Here is a 21,245-nt window from a genome sequence, read left to right on the forward strand (position 1 = left end):
TTGTGAGTGTCTTTAGGTCTGAAGTGTGTCTCTTGTATGCAGCATATATATGGGTCTTGTTTTTATCCAGTCAGCCACCCTATGCCTTTTAATTGGAGCATTTAGTCCATTGACGTTTAAAGTAGCTATTGATAAGTATGTACTTACTGCCATTTTTTAACTTTTTTTTTTTTTTTTTTCCCTCAGTGTTTTAGTAGTCCTTCTCTGTTCCTTACTTCTTCTATACAGAATTGATGGTCACTTTAGTTTGACCTCTGTCTGAAAGCTGTACTCTTTAACTACCCTCCTCCCTCCTTTTGTTTTTGATATCATATCCAACTTCTTTTTTGTGCATTTGTATCCATTACGTTCTAATCGTGGAAATAGATAATTTTTCCTATTTGTGGTCTTCTCTTTTCCCCTTAAATCAGTCCCTTTAACATTTCTTGTAACACTGGTTTCTTGGTGACAAACTCCTTTAATTTTTGCTTGTCTGGGAAATTTTTGATCTCTCCTTCCATTTTGAACGATAACCTTGCTGGGTAGAGTATTCTTGGCTGTAAGTTTTTTCCTTTTAGCACTTTAAATATATCGTGCCATTCTCTTCTAGCCTGTAAGGTTTCTGCTGAGAAGTCAGCTGATAGCCTTATGGGGTTTCCTTTGTATGTAACTTGACATTCTCTTGTGGCTTTTAGGATTCTCTCTTTATCTTTAATTCTGGACATTTTGATTATGATGTGTCTTGGTGTGGGCCTCTTTGGGTTTATCTTGTTTGGGGCTCTCTGTGCCTCCTGTACCTGGATGTCTGTTTCCTTCCTTAGGTTAGGGAAGTTTTCATCTATTATTTCTTGAAATAGATTCTCTGCCCCCTTGTCTCGCTCTTCTCCTTCCGGGACACCTATAACACGGATGTTAGTGCGCTTGATGTTGTCCCAGAGGTCCCTTAGACTGTCCTCACTCTTTTTAATTCTTTTCTCTTTTACCTGTTCACCTTGGGTAATTTCTTCTAGTCTTTCTTCCAGCTCACAGATCCGTTCTTCTGTATCCTCTACTCTGCTTTTGAGTCCCTCTAATGAATTTTTCATTTCCAGTATTGTATTCTTCATTTCTGATTGGTTCTTTTTATATCTTCCATTTCTTTGTTGACATTCTCACTGAGTTCATCTATTCTTCTCCCCAGATCAGTTAGCATCCTTAACACTCTTAGTTTGAACTCTCTGTCGGGTAGGTTGCTCATTTCTGTTTCACTTAGTTCCTTTTCTGGGGTTTTGTCCTGTTCCCTTACTTGGAATGTATTCTTTTGCCTCCTCATTTTGCCTCTTTCCCTGTGCTTGTGTCTATGTATTAGGTAGGTCAGCTACGTCTCCTGCTCTTGGATAGGTGACCTTATGTAAGTGATGGCTTAGGAGGCTTCCAGTGTGCTTCCCTCAGTTCTCAATGTTCCAGGGGTGACCCCTATGTGGGCTACGTGTGTGCTTCTATTGTGGCCTGTTAGCTCTCCCTATAGGCGCCCAGGGAGGCTGAGTTATGCTCCTGGCCAGCTGTTGTAATGCTCAGCTGCTTGTAGTTGTTGTGGGCCCTTCAGTCTCTTTATCAGGTGTGAGGAGCCCCAGCACAGTTGGCTGCAAGTTCTAATACCACATCTGTGTTGCAGTATTTCTTTTAAGTGAGTAGGCCCCCAGCGTGGCAGGTTGTTAGGCTCAGGGCCTTAGAATTGCTGTAAACCTCTAGCCTATTAGGTCTCTTGTCAGCTCTCTGAGGATTGCAGCTGGGTGGGGCTGGCCTCAGGCACAGGAGCACCCAATTGTTTCAGGCTTTGGAAGGTGGGGCAAACCTCCTATGTGGGTCTTTGAGAAGCACAAGTCTTCTGCAGCTGACAAGCCCTGCCGCCCACAGGTCCACACACACAGTCAACACAGTCCTGCCCCGTGTGAGCGCCCTGACCTCCCCAAGCGGACCCAGTCTCTCCACGGCGGGAGCCCCACACACTCCGCCACCACCCCACACTCTCCACCCGCTCCTTGTGCACACCCTGCCCCGCTCAAGTCAGCTCAGTTGCCAGGCTGCAGAAAATCCAGTCACCAATCTATGCAGGCCCACACGTTGCCTGAGGGTTTGTTGTTAGGTGGGGCCAGTCTCTAGGGTGGGCTGCCTGCCCTGGCTGAGCTGGATTAAATCAGTGCTCTAGCGGGTGGAGCAGACCCTGGGCTAGCAGGTCTCAGGGAAAACTCCAATGGCGTCTGTGTCAGCACGCTCACACCAGGCCACAACAATGGCCGCCGCCAATGTCCCAGTCCCTGGAGAGGTCTCACCCCTCACCGAGATGCACTCAGGGCCTATTAGGTGAGTCTCTTGTCACCAAAGCAGTGTGCACCTTTCTTTCTGGTGATTTTAGGATGCTTTCTGAAACGGGTGAGTTTGTGCGCGGGCCCTTTAAGAGCCAGTTTTAGTTTCTTTGTGAACCGGGTTTTCTGGGGGTGCTACCCAATGCTTTAGTAGCAGCAAAGTCAGATATTATGCCGCTGGTCTCGATTGTGCTGGGTCCACACAATGCCCACAGCGGGGGCGCTCCCGGCTCAGGGCCCCGCGCCTCCAGGGAGGTTGCGTACCTGTGAGCTGCTCCCGGCGGCCATGAAGCTGGCGGCTTGTGAAGGCGGCGTTTTTCCTCTCCGGAAGGGAGTCTCTGCCTCTTCCACCCCAGTTAGGATTGTCCGTTGTTGCAGGAGTTCCTCTTATCCAGTTTTCAGCTCTGTCTCAGGGGTAATTTTTCCACGAGTAGTTGTAAATTGGCTGTGTCCACGGGAGGAGGTGAGTTCAGAGTCTGCCTACGCCGCCATCTTGACTCCCCAGAACCGGGAAGGCTTAATAAAGAAATTCTAGATGACTTTCCAGGAAAAATTCCCAAAGCTACATGGGAGAACTGGACACCGTGGGACCTACTGCCTCTTCTCAGATCAGGAATCTGCCATTCTAGAATCATACCCCCACTCACATGATCAGAAACCTGCCTCCACTGCGGCCACCTCCAGGGCCACGCCACACCTGTTGCAATTCACACCAACCAAATGACTGCCCCATCCTCTGCCTCTTGACACTCCCAAAGCTAGTGACTGGACACTGGAGCCACACAGACAACCTCCATGACCCACAGTGCTTCCAACAAACTGCAGCCTCCACACACTTCTGCTTTCCAAATCCTGCACAAATGCATCTGATAATGATGAAGCTAAATCAAATTCAGACCCCTCTCCATAAAAGAGCTGGAGAATTGTGTTTTAGCCTTCCAGCGGCCGCAGTACAAGAAGGGTACAAGAGAAGGAGGGAGGAATGGACGTTGAGTTCTAATCCACTATAGCTACTACAAGTCCAAGGATTTGGATGTCCTTTCGAAGGTCTCCTGATTAGGGCTGCAAAATTTTGTGTGTCTAGGAAAAGGTTCCAGAGTTTCCATGAGATTCTCAAAGGGATCCATGAACCCCAAATGGATCAGAACACATCAGAAATTCTTTCCATATGAGGACCACTTTAATATAATATCTTTAATACAATACCATCTTGAGAATAAGATTAGCATTATAGGAGGAGCTAAAACATAGTGCTTAAGGACATACCTCTCAGGTACTGCTATCTGAGTTCAGGCTCTGGTTCTGCAATCTAGTAGATGTTGGACCTTTAGCATGTTACCAAATTTCTTTGTGCTTCAGTTTCCCCTTCTAAAATGCAGACATCTAATAAGCGTGTTCAGAAAATTAAGTGACATAGCATATGTAAAGTACTTAGAAGAATGTCTGGCACTTGGTTAATGCTCCCTAAATGTTAGCTATTGTTACCAGAATAATCTTTAGACAACATTAGTTCTGATCTTAAAAGGTTCTATAATAGAGTTGCATTCAAGCCCCACGCTTTTATTTGCAATTTCATAAAGCTTTTAGTGAGGACTTGATTTCCTGCAACAGCAAACAGAAAGACAAGCACCCATTTTTACGGTGATGACATTGATCTACTCAAAGAATACATTAATCTAGTGGCAGTTACAGCCAGGAGGAACAGCGCAAGCACAACTGTGCCAAAACCAAATTTGTCAGTTTTGGAAGATGTTCTTCAGGACCCAAATGGATAATATTTTGCAAGTGTTCAAAATGCTAATTCTTCAATTGTTTGGAGGGGGGTATATTTATAGTTACCTCATTCTGGCAGGCTCACTCTGAAACAACTTTTCTCAATCAAATATCCCACACAAGTCTTGTTATCTGGCTGAGGTGGATGACTGATAACTCCAGCTCACAGAAATTTTGCAATCCAAGATCTATCTTTGATGCTTAAAGAAGCACAACTTAGGAGCTTCCATGGATTCTGCTCAATCATTTTATGAAAATCTAATGAAGCTTACAAAGAACCTGCTGGCAGGTACTCCTGCAGGCCACCTCCGGACAGCAGAAACAATGCTCAGTCTTGGCAAGAATCAAAATCAGACCCTTTAATTCTGACCATACGTCAACTTCCCCAGTGTCTAAAATGTATGTGCCAGTCAACTGCAAGGAAAACCTAAATTTCAGCTATTCATCAGTAACTGCAGTGTTAAATTGTGTGATACATGGCTCCAATTAGAAGCCTAGTTGACATCAGATTGTAACACATTAAGAAGAGCAATTATGACCAGAGTTAGCGAGCACTTAGGGAAATGCGTTCTCAAATATACTGCTGGCAAGAGGAATTAGTACAACTTTTCCGAGATTGTCCTAACAGGTATTGGGTATACCTAACAAAGTCTTTAAAAGTGAATACTCACTGACTCACTCATTCCACTTCTAAGAATTTATTCCAAAGAAATAATCAGAAAACTGCAGAAATTATATGTACAAGGATGTTCACTTAGGAACGGTTTATAATACAAACTATTGGAAAAGAACTCAATGTTCACAACATAAAACTGGTTGAAACAATTATGGCATGACCTTAGAATGGAATTCTATGCATTCATTAAAAGGAAAATTTACATGCATTTAAATATTGGCATGAAAGACGTACGTGATGTAAATTCAAAAACCAGGTGCATAGTGTGATCTAATTTGTGTTTGTGTATATTTATATACAACACATGGGAATATATGTGCTATATATGTGGTTATATAACTATAATATTTCTAGAAAGCTATGCACTGAAAGGTTAACAGTAGTAACTTTTAATGTTTGAGATTATGAGTAATTTTTATTTTCTTTATGCTATTCTATATTTTATTAAAATTATCAGTATGTATTACCTCTTTAATCAGGAAAAAAATAACGGTTATTAAAAAATTTTAAGCCCAGATGTAGCACTTTTACTTGAGGATAGACCGAGATACGTACTAAGATTCACAGGTTCAGAATCATACAGAATCTCAAAGCTCTTTCTTTCTATCATGTATCAATATATAAAAAGACAAACTCGAATGCCTTTAGAAGACAGGCAGGCAAAGTAAATAAGTGAAACAGATGGGATATGAGGCAGCAGGGAGGGGAAGTGACCAGGATTAACTACAGAGCACATACACAGTCTAAAGGCGTTCAAAGTCAAAGAAATTTCCAAGCGCTCGAAATATATCTGCAGGCTCAAAGTGAACAGTAAGCTGCTCATTAGGACCTTTGCAGTGTAAACCTACACACACACAATATGTCACTGTAACTCTCTCACACAACTACAACTCAACACCACTCCCTCCCCATCTTCTAAAGTTGGTTTACGTGGTATTTATAAAGGACACCATTTTTTCATATTTGTAAAATTATCTTCCTAAAATTTAATACAAGAAAAAAAGTTTATCTCTCTTAATAAACTTGTCTCTCCTAATAAACTTGTCTGCTTCCTTCCATAACAGAATAAAAGCAATGGATTTAATTGGCTTTCCCTTTATCTTATTTGTTGTTCTAGAAAGCTTAGAAACTTCCCTTAGCCTAGGTCTTCTGTCTTTTTTTACAACTGTCTTTTCCCCTCCATCACTTAGTTCTTATTCACTTGCTTTTATGGTTATAGTATATGTATTAATCTTATATTAGAATGTATGTATATATACCACTTGAAATATTTTTGAAATTCAGATTGGACAGAGGAAACTAGAGATGAATTACTATACTGAAAAAAAAATAACATCAGCATACAATAAAGTAATTGCAATGACTTGCACAAATATTCATATACTTTGGTATTTTCTCTATTTATTGGCCAAATTTTAAACCATAAAATATAGACTGCAAAAGTAATATGGGGACTTTAGCAGCTGACGTGGAAAAGAACCAGAAAAATAACAGGTGAAAAGAGAAACTGAAGGGGGTAGGAGATGGAAAGAAAAAATTGTGCAATTCTTGCATTGTAAAATATGTATGTGCAGCAACCATTGTGCCAAAAATAGGATAAAACAAACAGCATCCTTCTTAGGAAGTTTAAACCCTTACATGGGATTTGTCTGCAGACCCGATCTTCCACTGCCTTCCCACTCCCCCAGGCTTCTCTACCTGCCTCTAGCTGCTGCTTTATCACCCACACACTAATAGCCTTTCTCAAAAACTGGAAACGAGAATATAAATATTCCTCAAACTTGAAGTTTTGGAACTAAGATGTTTATTAAAAATTAAAAATTGATGGTAGGTAATTATCAAAATGAAATGTGCTAAGATGAATAATATTAAAATTAATTATTAAATATTTTAAATGGTATTTTATTTTTACATTTATAAGCTGCTCCTTTTTCAGGAATAGAAATTCCAAGAATCAATGAAATGCTGGGAAATTCTTTAAAGAAAGTCTTTGTATAAATTCAAGGCATGTGCTGTCAAAAGCGTAACTTTGATGATAAAAAGCTAAGCAATATTTTGCTCTACCAGAGATATATATATATAACAAAGAACATTAACCAGTCTCTTGTTTTTATTATCTAGTAAAATAAACTTCAGTTTAAAGAAGTAAAAGCCAAATATACCACTGTAATCTGGTTATTTATAAGAAACACATTCCTTGTTTAACTATGTATCTTGAACTCATTAAAATGGAATAAAACAAAACATCTTAGAAATTAATTTAATAATACAAGGGTCTGAAATAATAAATCACCCTCTTTTACTTAGATTAATTTGAACACTCAATTAGTGGTTAGTGGTCAGAAAACTTTAGAAAGTAAAAGTTGGATGAGAAATTAATATTATACCACTGCCTAAATAGCATTTAGTATGAAGTGAAGACTTTCCAAAAATACTCTAGGGTATAAAGCCAAAAAAAAAAAAAATGAGAAAAATTAATTACTTAGAGATAATCAGAAAGAAGTTTCATGTACTTCTTAATGTAAAGAAAGTCTGAGGAACAAACAAAATATATAAAAAATGTGTTTTTTACCCCAAAACAAGAAAAGCACAATGGAATATGAGTAACAGTAGATGCTTCTGAATTGATTAAAAAAAAAAAAGAATATGGAAAGTGAAGTAGTTTGACGACGTATGGTACCCACAGCATCAGCATTCAATAAATATTAAAAGTCACAATGCATGTGTAGACTGATAATCTAAAAATAATTACTTATAGAGACACAGAAAAATAGCCCTGTCATTATCACCCTAAGATACCAAAGAAAATGAGATACAACAACGAAAGTACATTTCACTCTCCTAAGACAGGAAAGTGTGGTAGAATCACTGAGCACTGTTAAAACACTGGAAGATTTCTACAAAAAGTCTACAAGATAGATATATTTACTGTGGCTCTATAAACCTACCCACTCAAGTGACTTATTAACGTCCAGAATGAATACCTAGAAACTCAGAATCAACAAATTGGCAGCAAATTACAGAGAAAACAATCACATGATGCCTGCAATCCCATTTAAATAAAACTCCACTGTGGAAGAGCAGCAATGGAGCTGGCAGCGATTCTGAAGCAGCAGCAGCAATCCATAAAGCCTTCTTAATTTTCTTGTCATTTAAGAATTAAGCCACTTCCAGGTCACACAGATCCTACCAGGTGCACTAAATTGATGTCATTATGAGCCATCAGGAAATACCCACCGAGACCTATCCCAACACTGAGAAGTTTTGTTAAACAGCTGTGTTTTAATTGATTTGTATTATTTAAAATAGGAACAGTTAAAAGTCAGTTATCGGATGTTGTGTAAAAGAGATGCCTCAAGACTCCAGGGAGACTGAGTTCAGAAGAAAGCCAATCACTGGAACTTCACTGGAGCACTTAAGATTATTACTAGAGGAAGCACAATTAAATCATCAGTTTATCAGCCATCATTATAAATCACCAGGCAACATATCAAGCCTCATTATTTAAGAATCCTTAACCAGTGACTTCCTGCATCACTGAGAGTCAGAAGCAATCTATTCACCAAAAGGTACCCAAGGAGTTTTGTTTTTTGTGGTGTTCTGATTTTTTTTTTTAACTCTGAGACTTATCATGGAAATATAATGAAAATTCACTGAAATTGTCATATTTTTGCATGTTTTAGACATGCTAAAGGCTTCCAAATGAAATCAGTGGTATTTGGGATATGCAAAATGTGTATTGCACAGGCTCCTCTCCAGTGGGAGAGTGTTCCACTCCCTACAGATATTTAACCCAGTTCTCTCTCAGTGCTTGTGTGGGATCACATGAGGAAAAATAACCAATGAATTTCTTTCCACTCAATCCCATTCATTTACTTGTGTTTGGACAGCCTTCCCCAGGCATGTGGAATCAGAAAACAAGTTCCTCAAAAGTCTTGGTTTCCAAATTTAAAGTGTACAGTTCAGTGTTGGAAAGAATATATGTGAAAGGAGATATGACACATTGAATTTTGTATACAACTCTATTGCTTAGTCTTCCTACCAACTCTCTGTAGATGCTACCATTGTCTTTAATAGAAAAATAAGAGAGTCTTTGTAATTTGCCCAAGGTCAGGCAGCTAGTAAGCGGTGGTGCTCAGAGTCAAAGGCCCTGTCTGGCTCCAGCACCTCGATAAAGGCTCGGTAAGGAAGCTAGCCTCCTTGGAAAATGGCTGACCCCAAGTCTGGGCAGGAATTGCACAACATGAATGTGCAACAACTTGTCAGACTAACAAGCAAGAAGCCAGCAAAGCTACTTGGGTCATACCAAAATAACTCAGGAACAAACTTAGGAGACTTTCACTGGCCAAAAATGAGGCAAATCAAGCATCAATAAAGATAATTACCTCAATGAATTGAAATGCAGAAAACATTTATACCCATGAGTTCATAAAGATACATAAAAAAACTTTCTTGGTCACCTTTGGAGAATGCTAGAGAACCAACTCATTATCTTGAGAGCTAGAACATAAAGAGAAAGAATCAAGCATTTATCCTGCCTGCTCTATACAAAGCATACCTCAGATAACTAAGCTGGTGAGAGAAACTGCCTCATTATAGACGTAGTCCAGCTATAAATAATGAATGTTAGCATTAGAACATCACCATTTTGCAACCCCCAACATGTTAGATAAATGGAATTTTACAGTAGGCAATAATCATCAGTGGCTGCTAACATCACAAAAAACAGTGATGCCCAGACTTTATGTGCCTCCTGATGGAAATATCCAGAACCACCTATGAAGGATTCTTGCCCAAAAAAAACAAACTTGAATCTGATCAAGCCTCAAGATCTAACTACCAGTTTATATAAAATACAGGTCAAAACACTAAACAACACCACAGAGATACAATTAGGAAAAAAAAAATCCAGGGGCCGGCCCCGTGGCTTGGTGGTTAAGTGAGCGCGCTCCACTGCTGGCGACCCGGGTTCGGATCCCGGGCTCGCACCGACGTGCTGCTTCTCCGGCCATGCTGAGGCCGCGTCCCACATACAGCAACTAGAAGGATGTGCAGCTATGACACACAACTATCTACTGGGGCTTTGGGGGGTAAAAATAAATAAATAAAATCTTTAAAAAAAAAAAAAAATCCAGACTGTAAATACTATTGGACAAACAACCTTGTTTCTTCAACAAAAAACTATAAGGAAAAAAAGGAGAGAGAGGAATGAGAATCTTAGATTCAAAATGTCTTAAGAGATGTTAACTATTTTAATGTGTAAATCTTATTTGGATCTTGATTCAAAGAAACCATAAAAGAAGAATACGAAACAATTGAGGAAATTTAAACACTAATTGCTTAGTTAATGATATTAACAAATTATTTTAGTTGTGATGATAGAACTGTGGTTGTTTTTTAAGTCTTTTTTTTAATTAAACTTTTTGTTTTGAGATAACTGTAGATTCACATGCAGTTGTAAGAAATGATACAACGAGATTCCTCATACCCTTCACCCAGTTCCCACAATGGTAACATCTTACAAAACTGAAGTATGACATCACAGCCAAGATGTTAACATTAACACATTAACATTGATACAGAACAGTTCCACTGCTTCAGGTTCCCTCATGTTGCCTTTTCCAGCCATACCCACTTCCCTCCCAGCAACACTCCCATCTCTAGCACCCCCACGCCCCTGGCAACCACAACCACAAATATGTTCTCCAATTTATAATTTTGTCATTTCAAAAATGTTAGATAAATGGAATCATACCCTATGCAATCTTGGGGGACTGGTTTTTTACAGTCAGCATAATTATCTGAAGATTCACCCAGGTTGCTAAGCATATCAATAGTTGGTTCTTTTGGATTGCTAAGTAGTATTCTGTGGGAAGGATATAGCATGGAATACTTTTGTTTGTTTATCCATCCACCCTCTGAAGGACAAATGCGTTGTTTCCATTTGGGCTGTTATGAATAAAGCTGCTATAAACATTTGTGTAGGGCCCTTACCTTTTAAAGACACATACTTAAATATTTACGGATGAGAGAATATGATGTCCAGGATTTGCTTCCCAAAAATTCCAGATTGGGTAAGATACCAAAAAAATAAGATCGGCCATGAGTTTGTAAGTGCATTACACTATTATCTCTACTTTTGTATATGTTTATAATTTTCTATAATATAAAGTTTAAAAAAAAGAAGACAGTAAGAAGAAATTACTTATCTGACCACTACACACTCACATACATAAACACACACATCTTCAAGTAAAATTAAAGGCTTTTTTTATCTTACGATTTTAGCCCGAGATCACAGGAGTTCTTTACCTAAAATAGAGACCCCACACCTCCCAGTGATCATTATTTACCATTCACTCCACCAATTTAGGCAGATCCAAGCAGCCGTCTGTGAACTCTCTTTCGGAAGTTCTTCATTGGGCTGCAGGGTTGAGGTAACAGGTGCTCCCTAACGTTGGACAAAAGCAGCTCCGCAATCATCCTAATCAACTGCATGAGATTCACGAGTGGCTAGTCTTCAAAGGAGAGGGCTCGTGTCTGACACGAGCAGGTCCTTATCATCAAGACAAATGCTGAGAGAACAGAAGGGTGATTACTAAAGATGAAGGGCAACAAACTGTATGAGCACAATCACGCCTGAAAATGAAGTGAAATGTGCTTTATATTATGCGAAGGCTGCTTTTGTTTGTAAGCCACTCTGGAGGACAGGATGTTGTTATCATGTTCAGTCTGCAAGCTAACAGTTCTTTAGTATAATACCGCAAAACGGTATCTACTGTTTGGTACCACCAATACTCTATCAGCCCATTCTCCCTTCGTGCTCTATCACACCCTCCCCTTCACCCCACTATTTTTTCTCCACATGGGGCCTTACCAAAAAGAAGACCCACCCTCTCAAAGATCTCCAGCAAAGAAGAGCACATGAATACCAACCCATGAACTAATCCGGGATGAAAAGCCAAGATCTCTGAAGGAAATATTCATGAGGACTTTCAAATGCAAGTAGTGCAATGGCAACAAATGGGTTTCCATTGCCAGGTCCTTAATGCCTGAACATGCACAGCAATGAGCAATTCTAAAGCTTAATTAAATAAAGTGTGTTATCAAAAGTAGGATAGCTGTCCACTGATCAATTCCAATAAGACAAATCCAAAGGGACATCTAAATGTTTAGTTGTGTTGTAGCTTGGTTATGTCAAATATCCCTCCTATTAAATGGGCCCCACACTTGGTGTTAGAAATAGTAATGCTGGGGCTGGCCCCGTGGCCTATTGGTTAAGTTTGGCATGCTCTGCTCCAGGAGCCCAGGTTCAGTTTCCAGGCGTGGACCTACACCACTCATCGGTGGCCATGTTGTGGCAGCAACTCACTTACAAAATAAAGGAAGATTGGCACAGATGTTAGCTCAGGGCGAATCTTCCTCAAGCAAAAAGAGGAAGATTGGTAACAGACATTAGGTCAGGGAAATCTTCCTCAGGAAAAAAAAAAAAATAGTAATGCTTATTGTGATAGGATTTGGTCATTACTACTACACTACAATAGGTAGGAAAAAGATGGTCCACTAATAGCCTGTCTATATGACACTGAAATGCCTATAAATTGAAAGATATTAGTCAATTCCATTAAAAACAATCAGTATACAGATTAGTTCATTTGGTTGGTTTAGCAACTTAGGAGTTCTATCAATGGAAATAAATCTACTCGCAACATCATATTAGGAAACTAAGAAAATACAGCTGAGTTCAAAATTTTCTTCATATGTCATGAATCAGAACAGAGATATACGGAATTAAAATCCAAAACAACATAGACCACCAGGAACTGTGCTATAGGCTTGCATTAAGGAGATTAATAATAGGGCTGCTAGTGACAGAAAAGGGAAAGGATAAGAATGGGCTCAGGAGCATAATGAAAAATGTAATTGAGAAGGAGCAGAGAAAAAGGCACTAAAATTAAATACACTTATATTTTTGGATGCTCTCTTCCTCTACCTTTGCCATCTTCCTTTACTCTTAGAACCAAACATTTTCCGGGGCCTGTGGATTCTGACACTACAGTACACATTTCTGGACAGCTTGTGGTGAATTACAAGACATCTGAAGTTGAAAGTCTCAGCACTCACCTTGACACACTTAAAGGTTAATCTAAAATATTTTGCATAAAATAAAATGCTCTTGCCAAAAATCTTGATGGCTGATTTGCTTATACCTCTCATTATCCTTCTTCATAGCAACCACCCATGCCTGGTCTACAGAACTAAAGCTCCAGAGAGGGCCGTTTTTGTGAGCTGAAGTGGTTTCAGAGAAAGGAACATAGGAGAGAACAAGTAGGAAAAAAGCAAACAGAACAAAAAGGGAAGGCATTAAACCTAGAAAGAACTCCAAGAACAAACTGCACAAGATGGGTTCAGGAAATGAATAGCTGTGTAGAGGCGAGGAGTACAAGAGAAGCTTGAAAGGGCAGGTTGGAGCCAGGAAGTGGCAGCCACTGAAGCCCAGAGGAGGCACTTGGACCACAAGCCATAGGCCCTTGGGGAGCTATTGCAGCTTTGCACATGGTTGGGACAGGTGCAGTGGTGATTAAGAAGATGTGACCAATGGTAAGGGGCAGGGAGGAAAGGAGCAGAAGACCAGAGGTAGGAGGCTTTACTAATTGTTCCAGGTGAGGCCATAGGGCTGGATCTAGGAGGGTGAAAGTGGGAGGGGAAAGGAAAGGACTAATCTGAGGAGCAGTGTGAAAGACACATATGCTCAAACCTAGTTTTGTCCTCAATTAAAACCTAGAAAATAGTCATTTGCAGTCATTGTCAAAGGACCACTTAAGAGATGCTAAGGATTCTTATGTTGATTGGGAGGTAAACTGTCATTAATATGATCAAACACATAAGAGGGCATAAAAATTCTAATGGCTGATAAAGTCATTTTTAAAGGAAGCTTTGATTAAGCTTAACAGAGGCTGAGAAAAAATAAGATTTTTGATATAAGTAAAAAATATTTTTAAGGAGACCGTGATTGGTTGCAAGGTGATGAGTATTTTTAAATTTCTAAACTAATTAACTGCTGATTTTAGCAAGGTAGTAATAATGACTTGATTGACAGATCAATTTTCTCCACTTTTTCAGATCACTATTACAAACCGATTATTAATCAAAAGTTAGTTTTTTTTGCAAATGTACCTACAAGTAAAATCCCAAAACATTACAGGTAACACAAGCTAAATCACCTATTTCTTAGTGTATATGCCCACTTAGTTTCTATTCTCATTTACTTAATGCCTTTTTATTGAGCGCCTAGTATACAATAAGTATTGTGCTGGTTCTGGGTGTACAATGAAGAGTAAAACAGATACAGTCTCTCCACAAGGAAGCACACAGTATAGTGGAGAAGACAGACATTAATTAAAAAAAAATCAAAGTATATAATTTAAAATTGTGATAAGCACTATGAAAGACAATTACAAGGTGCTATGAGAGCTTATAACAGGGAGGCTAAACCGAGCCTGGGTTTGGGACAGTGTTTAAAGGAAACTGTCTTTGAGCCGAAATCTATAAGGATGCAGAGGAGTGAAATAGGAAAAAGAGTAGGGGAGAGAGAAGTAGAAGAAAAGATGAGCAGAGGGAAAGAATCACGTATAATAAAACAAAAACATTCTAACCTGTTGGGTGATAGTGCCCCACGGTCCCTGCAGCAGCCGAGTCTTATAGCAGTCATGGACTCCTTCCCATACGTCCTTCAGGGCTAAAGGTCTTCCATCTGGGAACGTGCATGGCAAAGACTGTCAGTCAGTAATCCACGTGACACAACGGTGCTTGCTGTCTATCTAAAACTACTGGAAGAACACTATGATTTTTTAAAAAATTGTTACTGGTATACATACTATTTATATATCCAAAGAGTGCTATATGAATTACTATTTTCTTCCTGAGGGAAACTTAAACATTCAAGCTTCTCTTCTTTGTAACTATCTAGCAGTTAAATTATCTGCTCATTCATTGCAGATGAAAATTCTAGGAATTTGACAAAATAAATAAAATCCAAATGTGTTTTAGAGAGAACTGATAGATACAAGCGTGGGCAAAGGACCAGATAGACAGACTCCCATTTTCACAGGCATGCACTATGGATACATCTGAAGTCTTCATACTTCCTCTAGTCCTTAAATCAGAGACCATGCACACGCTTCTTTCACTCTCTCACTGACTGAATATCTGTAATGTCAAAATCACTCTGTTGGGTACCACAGGGAATAGAGAGAAGGAAAACACACAATTTCTCCTAGTAAGGAGCCTACCATCTTACTAGGGAAACCATGATGAGTATATCAACAGCATATCAATAACTAAAATACTAGGTAGAAAGTGGTCGCTGCCGGAGGAAAACCGCAGTTCTCTGATGGTCCAGAGGAGGGAGACATGAACACCCAGAGTCGGTGGCAGGTGGAGTAAGGGGATTGTTGGGGCAGAGGGACGTGAGAAGGGGTTGGCATGAAGACGCTAGTGAAAGTTTTAATGAACAACAATTCTCCTTTTCTTTGTTTAAACAGCTTCAATTAATCACCTATTTTCTTAATCACTCAAATAATGTATTTTATGAAGACCGCTATGTCACAAGGTAAGTGGAGAAATAGATATCTAAGTTCAGAAAAGAAAGGAGAAAGAGGGAATTAGCTAAAGACTGTCAAACTACACACTGCTGGAAAGAAAGTAGTCTAACTGCTAGAATCTAGTGCTACTTGGCCCATTCAGAGCTATCAAGTCCTCAAGACTTATGAGTGTGCTCATTTCCTGAGGCAAGTGGACAATATTATTTAAAGAAAACTCATCAGCATATTAAATCAATAGATCCCAAGATGTATTTGATCATCAGGTGCAACAAAACTTGAGGAAATAATCTACTCAAAACCCCCCAACACCAAAAGGTATTGCAAGCAGACTTATGGACTATAAGCAGAGATGTGGGGTGTAGGAGATGGGCACTAGATTTGGAGTCTGGGCTGAGCAGGAATCCTGGTGTTGGCACTTACTCTCTATGTGACTTGCAGTCGCAAGTTATTTTGCTTTTAACTTTACCTATAAAATGAGGTTAATAATCCTTTTCAAATCCTCTTCTCGTGAGCAGGCTTCCATCAGTGAACACACCCAGTACTGTGTCAGGCACACAGTAAGAGCTTAATATACGTAGGTATCTCCTCCCAGCCCCCATTGCACCATTCCAGTAATTCTCATACTGCAAAGCTAAAAGATTCATTTAGAGACCATTATTTCTTAGAATTTTCTCATGTTTCTACACCATGCACATTGTGTTTGATATAGTAATATACTAACACCATAGGCAGGGCATTTCTCATGTTTGACCTGAAAAGTTGAACTTTTCCTCAACCTTTATTTTCAATAAATAGCAATAGAATATTTTGATACATTTTCAATAAGCATCTTCATCTTGGCATTTATCTGGCGGCAGGAGACCATTATCTTGTGATAAATAGTTTTATTCCATTGACATTTCCATGTCTGTAAAATGAACAAGATTTATTCATCCAATTAACATTTGAATGTCATGTTTAGCTACAAGTTAAAAACAAGCTGCCTTCAGTGTCTGTGTTATATTGTTTTCTGAATACATTTACAGAGTAGGGGCCAAACTTTACCCTTAAGATAAGCACTACACATCTTCAAAATAGGCACGTGCACATGTATGTGTGTGTGTGTGTACTGATGTTGGAAGAGGGGAATAGGATCTTAAGTACTTCAGTGTGAAAGAGTAAACTAAACAATCAAATTATAAAAAGATGACATGCTTTTAAAATACTTTTCAGATGTCAAAGTTAGAAGAAATCAAGTTGTAGGGTAGTAAAATATTAGAACTGGTATAATTAGTAATTTTATAAATAAGGGAAACAAGGTCATGGGAAATACACATCTGCCAAAATTACGCAGCCAGTTCACGACTGCACTGGAGCTGGACTTCAAGTCTCAGGACTCAGCTCAGCGCTCTTCCTCGCTGCATCTGAGGGCGGAGGCCGCGTCTATCCTTTCACCTCTGCAGTCCTGCTGTGTAGTTCTAAGCCTCACTCACACAACGCAAATGCTTTATAATATTCCCTGAATGAATGATAAATAAAAGAATGCCTTCCTTAACTGTTTTTCCTCTAAGACAGAGAAAGGCTTTTGCAGAGCTAAAGAATGCTGGGTTTAATATCTGGTAATCAGTCATGATTTTAATTTTATTCCTTAAAATATTTCAGTCAACAATCTAAGGATGGAGTAAATGGTTTGGATATTACCACTGTCAAAAACCTGCATGCTATGCTGGAAACATTCATAAAAAATGCAATAATCAGAAGCCTCGCAACAATGTGGAGAGATCCAGGACAAACGTTATAGAATATTTTTATCAGATTTGAGGCTAGAATTGAGGGTATGTGCCAAAAGTTTTCAGACAACACCAAATTTAGAGGAAAAAAAATTAACACCTTAGAATACAGGAATTAAAAAATGATCTGGTCAACCTAGAATAACAATCACAAGGAGTTAAAAATTAGTTCAAAACATAAAAAGATGCATGATACTCCTATATGCACGTTTATAAGAGTGTTACCCACTTGCTACAAAAAGAACTTGGTTTTTTAAGTGAATGGATGTGATTGCATTCTCTAACACATTTACAGAACTGTTTAAAAACACATGTATTAACGATGAATAAACGAATGTTTGTGCAAGCTACTTTTGATAAGAGCGTCAGTCTCTCCAGCGTCTGCTGACCATTTACACTATAGAAGATCCGGGTAATATAGCTTTGATTCTCACATATAGATATGACAATAGTACTTAATGAAGGATGATGTGGGTTCTTTTCCCTAAGCCTGCATCATCGGTTTGCCTTGTCACAGCTCACACCTTCACGATCAAAGACATAGAAAAGTTAGTTTTGTGATCTTCTATACAAAAACAAAACATTTTGACATAATCAGCAATATCTTCAAAACCATCCCATACACTATTGATGCCTAAAATATATTCAAATATGATTGTGACTCTAATTCTTCCAAAAACAAAATGAAGCCTTCAGAAATCCCACTGAAATCACTGAACTGAGACAGTCAAACACATAAGGAACCACATCATAGAAACAGAGCTTAAATATGGCAGAAACTTGAAGAACTTTGTGATTTTGTATATATCTATCTATTTATGAAAACTGAAGACCCAAAACTTTAACTTAAAATTAAAATGTGGGCTTAACAAATACCTGGTTAAGCTCACGAAACGCATTATTATGTGCCTTCATGTTCAGTTGAAGGCATGTTCAATCAGGAACTTGAAGCCCCGTTAAGAAGGTCTATTTTTTCTGTCTGGCCTCAGTCAGAGGAGATATAAGCATACTCAATCAACAACTCCCTAGTTTCAGACCCAAGATATTCGATAGCACCAATTTTAACATGCTTAGAAATCTCATTAATCACACCGAGCCTGAGAAGCTCAGTAAAATCCCTTGCATGCTTGAAAAATTGATGGAGAAGCCGAAATAATTTCAGCAGCAACCCACAAAGTGAGCACAGTAAATTAAGGTCATTTATTTACCACGTGCTTATTGAGTGCCTACTACGTGCACTCAGAGTGGGATGATGTTACCTCAGTTGATAAAACACATCTGAGCTAAAGGAATATTCTGTCAGCAACCTAAAGTGTCAGTGACAGAAGAGGAAGAGACATTGGATGAAAAATAGAATAATTAAAAAGTACAATCTTTAGCAACTGCCAGTAGCATTTAATTTAACATTTTCATATAAAATCTCTCAATTGAATAATAACCTACATGTCAAGTAATCTATATATTACTCAAAATGTGCAGCTTTCTAAATTAAATTTCTCAGGGCTATTAGTTTCCATGAATCAAATAACAGCATGAGATATTCCGCTAGCACTACCTAGCTCTAGTGCAAGCACGCACAAGTCACCTTTGTCCTATTGTGCATGGTTTCACTACAATCTCATGACTCTCAAAATGAAGATTAGAGAGAGTATAAATTGTTTAGACTAAACTTAAGAATAACGCTTTCAATGTGGTCACTAGAAATAAAAAGGAAAGAGTGGATTTTTCATGATGAAGTATGTCAGTATTCAATATATTGTCTTCAAGAGAACTTTCAGGGATATAAAAATTCATGTCACACAATAAGGCAGAGATGATGCTCCACCAAAGGGGAAAATTCATTTTTGCTTCAGTGACAAAATTATATTGTGATATGAAATGAGTGTTAATTGTTCATGTACATTCATATCAGCTACTATACTGGCTAATTCTGTAACTTTTATTTATCCCTACACACATTTTTAGCATTTTGTATCTTTATTAATCTCAGGAAATCTGAATGAAAATTCCAAAAATACAAATTGTGGCAACTTATTTTTACTTACATATGGCACCAATTAATTAATTTCACTTAGATGTTTCTTAAATGTTGGTTGTCATTTGAATGACAGCGTTGTGCAGTAAAAAAACAGGCTATAGAGTTTGTCTCAACTCCTTAGTTTTCGTGTACCCTTGAATAAATCATTTAACCCCTCTGGGCACTCAGTTTTTATGTCTGTGCATGAAGATAACAGTTTCTGCCTTACAATGTTACTGTGAGGATCAAGATACAAAACTCAGCTGGCATTACTGAAAGGCATTATGTGCCAGGCCCCATTTCATACATTAGCCCACAATCTTCAAAACTCTATGAAGTCAGTATTATTATTATTATTACTGTCTCAGTTCTTTTTCAGATAATCAAAGAAAGGAAACAGAAAGTTCAGTGACTTCCCCAAGGTCACAGAGTTAGTAAGGAGCAGAGCTGAGAATCAGAACCAAGGCTCTCGGGCTCCAGACCCTACACTTTCCCCACTACCCTGTGTCTCTGTACCCAGCAACTCTTTGTAAACTATAAAGGGGTACACACATATTAGTTGTGTTGCTGTTGTTGTTGCCACAAGTAGTCTCCACTAACACTGCCTAACCTAGGAGAATCTAGAATTTTGCCTTTCCTGGGTTTCTTACTAGGTCTGGCCTGCCCTTTCCCTCACCACTGCCTGGACAAATCCCAAGGCCAGCCAAGGCCTCTCCTGATCAACCAGCTTGAGGTAATCTCAGCCTTATGAGCCCTGGTGGCCATTTTCCCCCAGCCTTATCGAGATATAATGGACATATAAAATTGTGCAAATTTTAAGGTATACAACGTGATGATTTGATACACATATATCTTGGGAAATGATTACCACAATAAGGTTAGTTAACACATCTATCACCTCACATAGTTACCTTTTGTGTGTCGGTGTGGTGAGAACATTTAAAATCTACTCTCTTAGTAACTTTCAAGTACACAGTACAGTATTATTAACTATAGTCACCATGCTGTACATTAGATCCCCAAAACTTATTCATCTTATAACTGAAACTTTGTACTCTTTGACCAACATCTCCCCATCCCTCAGCCCCTGGCAACCAACCACCAGTCTACTTTCTGCCTGGTGGCAATTTTTACCTCTCTTATGGCCCATAACGTATTCTGCTTATCACCGTGAATTTCAGACCTGTCTTGTGTCCCTCACTGAACTGTAAGCTCCTTGAGGGCATCACCCATCTCTGATTTCCTTTATTCATCTCTGCATTCCAGAATATCTTCATGCCTTGTGCATAAATATTTTCAAACGGTTGGACAGATGAAAGTTCAACATTATTTCCAGAACAATTAGCACAATTATTACTAAGAATAAAAACTGAACAATTATGATAAAAATTCATTTATTAAATGTTTTCCATTTATATTTAAAAACCTCAATCATACATAAATCCATAGCATTAAGTAGATGCAGATTTAGTGGATATTTGATTTTTTAGTATCCAAACGTACTTCCAATTTGGGAGAGAAATTCCAAAGTAAGTGAAGGCAGAGCCCCATTTCACACCATTAAAGCCAAAGAGAGGCATTCCCTCATCCTGTCATTCTAATGCCTTCAACTGACTCTATGATCTACCCTTCCAATAAGTCTTTCTCTGCTTATCACAGTCAGGTTCAACTATTTGCAACCAAGTATACCTAACATAGCCCAAGTAAATGGGTTAAAAGTCTTGCTTAATAATTATCTATTTTCAAAATTATGATCCCCAATTTTTTAAATGTTGTGTATTTATTTAGTAATTCTGAGTAGAAAATAAATAAGATTGTTTTAATTACATGAGAAAGTTTATGTATGTTATAATCTATTTTTATGAAAAACATGCCCAACAGCACAAACAGGAGTGATTTTGAATCACCTTAAACTGTTCATACGCTGTGTTAAGAAACTTACAATAATGCAGATGATGCTCTAACCTCTCATTTAAATTAAGTTAAACACTTAACCTAGTAGAAGTACATATAAGACCTTCTTGAGGAATCTCTTTTAATCAGAAAATGTCCCAAGGGAAGCAATACTGAGTCCACAAGATA

General features: G+C 38.5%; 1 protein-coding gene across 1 annotated transcript in view; it reads right to left on the reverse strand.

Annotated features, from left to right (window-relative positions):
* The window catches only part of ATG10 (autophagy related 10), a 213,511-nt gene that overhangs the window by 53,544 nt on the left and 138,722 nt on the right, over positions 1-21,245 (reverse strand). Inside the window, exon 5 of the mRNA XM_087430093.1 lies at positions 14,430-14,527. Within this exon, the coding sequence (XP_087286219.1) occupies positions 14,430-14,527 (98 nt within the window). The remainder of the gene's footprint in view (positions 1-14,429; positions 14,528-21,245) is intronic.

This window comes from Ceratotherium simum, chromosome 4 (assembly GCF_057802395.1).
Source record: "Ceratotherium simum simum isolate JZ-2026a chromosome 4, ASM5780239v1, whole genome shotgun sequence".
Taxonomy (NCBI): Eukaryota; Metazoa; Chordata; class Mammalia; order Perissodactyla; family Rhinocerotidae; genus Ceratotherium; species Ceratotherium simum.